This window comes from Benincasa hispida, chromosome 6 (genome assembly GCF_027475165.1).
Source record: "Benincasa hispida cultivar pf3 chromosome 6, pf3_genome.v1.1, whole genome shotgun sequence".
NCBI classification, from domain to species: Eukaryota; Viridiplantae; Streptophyta; class Magnoliopsida; order Cucurbitales; family Cucurbitaceae; genus Benincasa; species Benincasa hispida.
In genome coordinates, this window is record NC_143483.1 from 15,531,780 (window position 1) to 15,541,433 (window position 9,654).

At 34.7% G+C, this 9,654-nt stretch overlaps 1 protein-coding gene and 1 pseudogene across 1 annotated transcript; one reads left to right on the forward strand and one right to left on the reverse strand.

The window, feature by feature from the left end:
• Positions 1 to 4,944: 4,944 nt before the first annotated feature.
• On the reverse strand, positions 4,945 to 6,101 carry ECI1 (delta(3), delta(2)-enoyl CoA isomerase 1). The gene has a single exon (XM_039034502.2). The coding sequence runs from the start codon at positions 5,819 to 5,821 to the stop codon at positions 5,105 to 5,107; it is 717 nt and encodes a 238-aa protein (XP_038890430.2). The 5' UTR covers positions 5,822 to 6,101; the 3' UTR covers positions 4,945 to 5,104.
• Positions 6,102 to 7,899: 1,798 nt separating this feature from the next.
• LOC150035463 (uncharacterized) lies at positions 7,900 to 9,065 on the forward strand (annotated as a pseudogene).
• The last annotated feature ends 589 nt before the right edge of the window (positions 9,066 to 9,654 follow it).

The window sequence follows — 9,654 nt, forward strand, 5'->3', positions numbered from 1 at the left end:
TTACTTCAAATTCACTCCAATGTCTTCATATATTACAGACACTCATGCAAAAAGATTAGTTGCATGAAATGCAGCTCATGCATGGAGTAAATGAAGCTTGAAGAAGTGGGTTGTTAGTGAGCTACTTGATGAAGACAATGGAAAAACTTATTTTCCATTTTGTGTTTTTCTTCTTTTCCAATTTCTCAAATATTGATTTCATAAATCAATTCTTTTAATAAAATTGAAAATATATTATTAATTTTATAAAATTAATTTTCTTAATAAAATTAATAAATAATTATTTAAATAATTTAAATAATTCTAATTAATTTAATATCAAATATTAAATTAATTTTTACATAATTCCATCTTCAAATATTTAAATCATATTTAAATATTATTTCTCCAATTTCATTTAATTTTAATTTGAACACTTCAAATTAACTTATCACGCTACTCTAAAGCTAATTCATTTACGAGCTAGTAGGGAGACTTCGCGGACCTACAGATCATAAGCTCCCCACTCTCCCAACTTTCTTTCTTCTTCTCTCCCAGCCCGTCGTGAGTCCACTGTGGTCGTGTTCTCCATCGTCCGCCCTTCTCCCCTACCACCACTAATATGCTGTCATTCTCCCCTAGGTATTTGTTTTCCAATATATGAGATTTTATTTTGTTTAAATCATAGGTCTCCACAAATCCAGTACTTTAGTTTAATTAATGAATGAAAGCCTAGAGTTTTAAACTTGTTTTGTTTAAAATTTGGAAGATCTAGTGTTCAAAGTTTGTTTTGTCTAAGATTTAGTTTTTTTTTCCGTTAGATTGGATTTGAATTTTTTTTTTATTCTTGGAGTTTGGACTTGAAAAGTTGGAATGATTTGTCTTTTTTTTTTTTAGTTTATTGTTGTAATTGTACTAATGTTGGATTGGTTGTAGGTGTGTTTGTTTTTAAAAAAGAAAATATTTGGACTGATATTGAATTTGAGTTTGGACTTGGGTTGTAGATTTATTGTGTTTTTAAAAAACTTTTTGGACTGATCATGAATTTGAGTTTGGACTGATCTTTTGGAGTTTATTTGTTTGAGTTTGAACTGATGTTGTATTGGGCTGTTAGTATTAACCTATTAAGTTAGACTAATATTTTCTCAACTATGATAGTTGTAAACACTTGATTAAATATTTTGTTGCGTCCTAAAGATATTATCATTCTTGAACCTGAAAATGCTGGGGACAGTGATATTGATATAGAACTTGATGAATTATTTGGAAAAAAAGGAAGTGCAGAATATGAAAATGAGTTGGTACCACCGGAGATTTCACCCAAATAGATTGGGACATTACTATTCAATATGTGAATAAGGATCAACATTGGAGTAAAGAAATAGATGTGTAGATAATTTTAGTTTAATACAAAAAGAAATGTTATTTGACATTAAAGAAGATCTACAATTGGCCATAAAAAAGTATTGCGTGACAGAATACTATCAGATTTTGTAGTAGAATCAAACCAAGATATTTGGTATGTAAGATGAAAACAATAGAAGGATGGTTTCGATTGGAGGTTATGTGCTTGTCGGCATAAAACTCATGGGATGTTTGAAATTACTAGACTTGAAGGGATGCATTCGTGTTTGTATTTATAATTGACACAGAATCATTCACAAATTGATTTGAATTCTATGAGTATTGAAATTCAAAATATGGTTAGAGCTAATCCTAGGGTTCATGTGGCCTTATTCCAATAAGCAATTATTCAATTTTGTTTATATTCTTTCAGTAACTGTGCATCATGGATCTTGGTCCTTCTAATCCTCAACAACAATATCAACAAAATACCCATCCTTTACAATCAGTATGGGATAGTTCTTCTACTGTAGTTTTGAGTTGTTAAAAAAGGGAGGCATCTGCACAACGTACTATCTCGTTCGATTCACGTATCATGCCTTACGTATAACAATTTGGTTTTTTTTGGGTTGCATAGACTGGATTTATCCAACTGGATTGACATGGTTTTCTTTGGGTTGCATAAACTGGATTTATCCAACTAGATTGACACCTCATTGATGGTGTTGACAATCAACAAATGGAAACAATTAGGATCTTAAGCACTTTAACTATATTAGTTTTAGAAATTAAGCATGCATGGTCATTAGAGAATAATAGGGTTTAAAAAAAAACATACCTTTGAAGAATCCTCCTAAGCTCCAAATCCACCTGAAATTTCCATTCCAATGGTTGAAGGCCACCACAAGATCTTCCCTACTATCCTCTACGCTCTTAGATTGGATTGTGGGGTTTATTAATTATTTTTTAAAGTATTCTTGAACATTAGCTTGAAAGCGTTTTTTTAAAACTGAATAATATGATTAATCAAAGTTAGGTGTAAAAAATAATTTAATATGTGATATTAAATTTATTTTTAAATATTTTCTAAATTATGAAAATGTTTTTCCATAAAAGATTGATTTATTTATTTTTTAAATTAGTTTGTGGAAAAACCCAATTGTTGGATTTTCCCACTAACTAAGTGGACTTTGAAGTGACACTTCCAAACCTTGACACCTAAAGATTACATGCTAGTGGATTTTGAGGTGGGGAAAGATGCATGTATTTTATCTTTAAATAGTTTGGTTTTTGAAATGTAAAAAAAAAAAAATGCTTCTTTGACTTTTCACTTGACTCTTCCACCAAAATCTCTTTACTCTTCACTTTTCTAGAGTGAAATTCCCTTGTCTTCACTAACAAAACGGTCCCACCACCGTGTTCTTCAACCGGAGAATAGCGAGGATTTAACGTTGATGGTATCGATCGAGCACGGAGAGAAAGATTGCGGTGGATTCTACAAAGGTTGTATTTTCTAACCCTTTATGCATGCTTATTCTTAGTTTTGTGTAATAAGAACGTTATCAATCCTTCATTTCTACTATTGCATGCTTTCTTTATGTTCCAACAAGAAATGCTTTTGTGTTGCAAATATCCATTCGTTAACCACACCGATTCTTGATTGCAATAGGTTCCACAACTCATCGTTTTCTTTGTCTCCCAAATCAAAAGCAACCAAATATATTTACTCATTGGTGTCAATGTAAACAACTATGAACATAATGCCCTCATACTTTCAAATCTTTCAACTGACCCCTTACATAAATTATTATGATATCTACAATAAAACCTTTCGACTAGCCCCCTAATATTCTTTCTCATTCTTCTTCCATTTTCCGTGGAAAGAAAAAAACAAATATTCGAGGCATCTTGGAAAAATGAAAACAAATATACAAAAATTTGTACAAATCCCAAGGAGGATTATGAATCTTTGTACAAACAATTCAATCTCTTGCTCGAGATTTAACCATTTTTTGTCAATCTCAGGGCAATTTTGTATGTATCTCGGGTGAGATTGATGATTTTGTACCGAGTTTACATAGACGGGCGCCCGAAATACTTTTCTTCGGGTCAAAAGCATGGATGTTAAAATACAAACATATTTAATAAAGACAAGAGCGAGATATATACGTTTGTTTAGGAAATTCTTATAAATAGAAAAATCCAAAAAATATAAATATTTTTAGAGCTGTTTTTAAAGAAAAATGAATCAAACTATTTACAAAACATAATAAAATTTTAGAACTGTGAATGATAGACACTGATTGACTTCTATCAGTATCTATAAGTGACATTGTTACATAGAAATCTATTAGTGTCTATCAACGTCTATCCTTGATAGTTCGGAAATTTTGCTATATTTTATAAATATTTTTAATAGTTTTACTATTTAAAATAATTTTTTATATTTAAAAAAAATATATTTTTAAAATGATCCCTATGTTGTTTTGTGATTTTGTGAAGAAAAAAAAGTGTTGAATAGGGAAGGAAACCTCGAAATATGAGAGAGAAAATAAATTTGAGATATAACTTATTGAGCAAACCAATTGGTGGGTATATAATTCACTCATTTGATAATAATAAAATAGTATAATAATTGGGGCAGAATGGTAAAATCTAACTTTTATTAATAAATCCAGACACGTGGTAGGCTAAAGTTTTCACTTCTAACTCGATCTCAGTCTCGATCTCGTCTAGGATTGCCTAAGAAAGACATTTTAACGTGTTTTTCAAAAAGGGAGTGCTATTTCTGAAATAAAGAAATCTTAAGGGGGCTATTTTAGACCATTTTTTCCAAATTCGAGCATCATTAAACTGAATAAAATATTTTGTCTTTAATATTGACCCAGAAATGAAAAGTTCAAATCCTCAAATTCGGTATATTGTTAAAACTTGAAGAAAAATTAAAGCAATGACATAAAACCACGCAACAATTCAATATTGACATTTTGAAAATTTTAAACAAACTGCCACAACTACAGTAAAAAGATGTTGAGATTTATATAAATAAATTGGAGTCAAATTCAGTGTATACAAAGTAAAATAATAACTAATTTAACCATAATTTTTTATGTTAGTTGAAATATGCTATGGTATTAAGTATAATGTCCTGCAGTTTCCTCTAATGTAAAACATATGTCCATATGTTCACACATTGAATGCAAAAATCAATAATAATAATATAAGTTTTTATATATATTTTTAGAAGTAAGCATTCAATAATGGAGGGTGGTTGAATTCCACATTAATTCATCATAGATAAATTTGATTAGGTATGAGTCATGATATAATAATTTATGATATTGATTCGAGTCGTCCTTTTTTTTTCTAAATCATTTTTAGTTTTTAAACTTTTATTAAAGTAACAATTTAGTTAATAAACTTTGGTTTATAACGATTTAGCTCTAAACTTTCAATTTTATATAATTTAGTTCTTAAACTTTACTATATAATAATTTAGTTCTTAATATAGAAATTAGAGTTAAGAGTTAATAAGATTTCTTGCATAAATAAATCAATAAACTAATTAGATACTCAATATTTTTATAAATCATTACAAATTAAAATTTATAGACTAAATTGTTACTTTTAACCACCTTATTATTATTTTTGAAAATATTATTATTATATTTACAACAATATTATCCTAATTCTTTTTCTAACATTTATCAATTTAATTTTACTGACATAGACGATAAAAGCCACCCATCACCTGCCACTGTCACAGTTACCGAAAACAGTCTCAGAGCTTTGCGACGGAGCAACGTGCTCCGATGACATTCAGAACCTCAGAAAGCAGCTCCATCCGATTCCCAGCGTAAGTTTGGCCGTCCCATTTCCTCGCCACCAAATCCTCCGCCAATCGCACGGCAGCCGCGAGGGTCTCCTCCGCGCCATCGTGCGCCGAGTCAATAATCCCCATTTCCAGAGCCTTATCCGCCGTCAGTTTCGGCGCTTTCAACACGACCTCACGTTGAGCCGCCGCCGATCCGATTCTGCTTTTAACCAAAACCGCAAACCACGGCGGAATCACTTGACGAATGTCCAGTTCGCTCATGTACAGAAATCCACGATCTCTCCTCATCAGGATGTAGTCGTGAATCATCGCCAAAATGAAGCCGGCGGCCGACGCGTGCCCGGAAACGGCGGAAATCGTCGGCATCGGAAGCGTGATTAGTTCGGATGCGACGGATTTCAACTTATTGTCCATGAGAATCATTTGATCCATTGAGGTTTTTGCCCAATCGATATCGTAGCCATTGGAGAAGAATTTACCTTCTGCGGTGGTGATTAGAGCAAAACTAGAGGAATTACCGGCGGCGGCGGCGGATTCAACCTCGGAGCGGACTCGACGAAGAGAGGATCGAATAGCATCTAGAAGCTGAGGATTGAATCTGTGCTCATCGGGACCGGTTAGGGTTAGGATGAAGATATTCCCTCTTCTCTTTAACGAACACATTTGTTCTGATCGCCGTCCAGCGGCGGAGGACCGGAGTTGAATCGTGACGGAATTTTACTTGCGAAAATGGACGCTTTCTATGGACGGCTGATTCTTTAAAGAGAGACGTTTTGAGACGTTGGCGGCGATTGAAGGTCAAGATTGAAAATGTGAACACTGAATAAAGAAAGTATCGGCAATAAGCCACATAAATAGGTGAAATTACTTTCTACTTTTGATTTGTTTTCAACTTTAAAATAATTTCGGAACACGTTTTTGAAAGGTTTTGAAATAATTAAAATAGCTTTCATCATTTTGAAAATTACACTTAAATATATTTTTAATAATTTAAAATCAATTTTAATGATACTCAATGTACATGTAAAAATGTAAAGTTAAATATCAAATAATTTTTGAATGGTTAAAAGAATTTTGACCGATTTTAACAATTTCATAATCACTCTCCAACGTATACTTAATTACTTAAAATTAATTTAATATTTAGTTTTATACTTTTAATACAATTTTCAAATAATCAAAATTGGTTTCGGTTTTTTAGAGTGATTTTCAAAATGTCAAAAAGTGATTTTAGCATTTTCAAAATCACTCTGGTACTTATCCTTCAATTTATACCTCTAAATATTAGGAATTGTATGAATTTAAACTCTCGTAAATATATCAATTCACACCCTCCTTTAGACTTGGTTTGAAAATATGGTACAAAATATAAAATTGTTTCAAGTCAAACTTCTAAATTATTATTATTGAATTAATTTAGACCACTTATTATCACTACTTTTAAAAATTGTCCATGCATTCGATTCTTACTTATGTGTAGACTTCTTCAAATATAAAATCAATAAAATGGATGATTAGAAATGATGCATGGACAATTTTCAATTTTTTTTTTAATTGAGTCTAAATCGGTTCACATATGAAAATTTAGAGATTTAATTGATAAAATTATAAGTCAAACAAGATATTGTTTCAAACATAACATAATTGAAGGTGTAAATTAATACTGTTGAATGAGAAATTTTGGACCAATCACAAGTCACCATGTCGTTTGCTAAATTAACAACGAATTTCTGAATCATTGACTTTGGGTCTAATTAGAAGTTGACACATGTCCCGAATTGAATTGAAGACAAGTTTAGATGACGTCACGCGGATGAATCAGATAAGATTAAATTGATCCAATTTGATATTACTATTTGGGCTTAAAGTCCAAACTACAAAAAAAGTTGAATTGGACCCAAATTTAAGATTAGGCCCAAAACCAACTAATTGGACCCAAGGGTCAGGCCCATAGACTAACCAAGCCCACGAAGCCCACCTGAGAACTCTATAAATAGAAGTTCTTTTCATTTGGTAGAGGCAGAATTTTCTACACTCAGAAGACCCAGAGAGAATTCACTAATAAGCAGAGGATTCCCAAGACTCCTGAAGCTACACTCCTACAAGGCAGAGACCTTTGAAGACACAAATACTCTTCCAAGACTTCTACTTCAAGCTTCCAAGACTCCTGAAGCTGCACTCCTATAAGGCAGAAGACCTTTGAAGATACAAATACTCTTCCAAGACTTCTACTTCAAGCTTCCAAGACTCCTGAAGCTGCACTCCTATAAGGCAGAAGACCTTTGAAGACACAAATACTCTTTCAAGACTTCTACTTCAAGCTTCCAAGACTCCTAAAGTTGCACTCCTATAAGGCAGAAGACCTTTGAAGATACAAATATTCTTCCAAGACTTCTACTTCAAGCTGCAAAGACTCTTAAAGCTGCACTTCTATAAGGCAGAAGACCTTTGAAGATACAAATACTCTTCCAATACTTCTACTCCAAGCTTCCAAGACTTCTACTTCAAGAACATTCGATGTTTTCCTTCTCCAAGTCAAGCACATTCACCCAACTGAGAGAGAATCAGAGGATCAAATATTAGAGATCGAACCACATCGCATCAAATCAACTCCAACATCAACACCAACTTAAGTTCAACTCCACGAAACACGTTTATCTGAAAACCTCGTGCGAACAAATTGGCACGCCCAGTGGGACCTCTCTACCTCTCATCTCTTTCTCAACATTCAAACAAGCCAAATGGCGCCTAAGAAGGTGGCATCCAAATCTTCCTCCGCAAACGGCTCATACAAAGGACCGGTCACCCGCGGCCGCTCAAAAGAAATCACGCAAGAGCAAGAGAAAAGCTCCCCCATCGCCCACGACATCTTGAAACAAATGATGGAATCCCCACAAAGTAGGGTTGTCATCAAGGAAAACCTCTTGTTCGACAACTCTACTTTCGCGCCCGACGGACCGGAAAGAGATTCACCACCAGATATGATTTCTGTCATGATGGCGGATGTGATGGCGGAAGCGGCCATGGCTGAAATGGAAAGGAAGATTAACTTCATGATGAAAGCCATCGAGGAGCGAGACCACGAGATCACTGCTCTGAAGGAACAAATGCAGTCTCGAGAGGCTGCTCAATCAAGCCTAGCACCCACGATGAAAGCAATCGACAAGGGGAAGACCGTGCTACAAGAAAGCCAATCGCAACAGTCAGCCTCGGTGGCCTCTTTGTCGGTCCAACAACTACAAGACATGATCATGACCTCCATAAGAGCTCAATATAGAGGGTCGACCCAAACCTCCTTCATGTATTCCAAGCCTTACACTCAAAGGATCGAGAACCTGAGAATGCCTACTGGATATCAGCCCCTAAAGTTCCAACAATTCGACGGAAAGGGCAACCCAAAGCAACACGTCGTCCACTTCGTAGAAACATACAAAAATGCGGGAACAAGAGGAGATCTACTGGTCAAACAGTTCGTCAGAACCCCAAAGGGAACGCTTTTGACTGGTACACAGACTTAGAGCCTGAGGTGATTGACAGCTGAGAGCAACTTGAAAGAGAATTCTTGAATCGCTTCTACAGCACCAGACACACCGTCAGCATGATGGAGTTGAAAAACTCCAAACAATGGAAAGGGGAACCAGTCGTCGACTACATTAATCGATGGAGAGCTCTGAGTCTGGATTGCAAAGATCGACTCACTGAGTTGTCTGCTGCAGAAATGTGCACGCAAGGTATGCACTGGGAACTCCTCTACATCCTACAAAGGATAAAACCTCATGTGTTTGAGGAGCTGGCAACGCGTGCTCATGATATGGAGCTGAGTATTGCTAATAGGGGAACTAAAGATTTCCTAGTCTCTGAAGGGAGAAAATACAAAAATGATGTCAAGGGCACTGATCGTGGGTAGTGCCATAAAAGAATTTATGGTCGTTCATGTGACCCTGCTGAAATTTTCCTCCAAAGGAAAACAAAGAAAATTTGAAAGAAGGCACAATGAGGGCGAGAAGCGTCATCCAACTCTTAAAGAACGACAAGAAAAGGTTTATCCATTTCCTGACTCTGATGTGGTAGATATGTTGGAGTAACTACTAGAGAAGCAACTTATTCAGCTACCAGAATGCAAGCGACCGGAACAAGAAGGAAAAATATATGATCCTAACTACTGCAAGTATCATCAGGTCATTAGTCACCCAGTTGAAAGGTGCTTCGTGCTGAAGGAACGAATTATGAAGTTGGCTCGTGAAAAGAAGATTGAGCTAGATTTGGATGAAGTAGCTCAGACAAATCACGCTACAATAGCGGTGACTTCAAATATTCCAATGCTGTCTGTGTCCCATGCTCAAAGACAAAGTCCGATCCAGTTTGGAGAATTCAAGCCTATAGTTTTTCGGTTCCAACAAGAGATTCAAATAGAAAATTCCGAAAAGAAAGATGATCTTCTTGAAGATGGCAACGAATGGTGGATAATAGTGACTCATCGAAAGAGAAGACAACCA

Excerpts from the sequence above, each read along its gene's own strand:
- ECI1 (XM_039034502.2), bottom strand. The coding sequence starts at position 5,821 with ATGTGTTCGTTAAAGAGAAGAGGGAATATCTTCATCCTAACCCTAACC.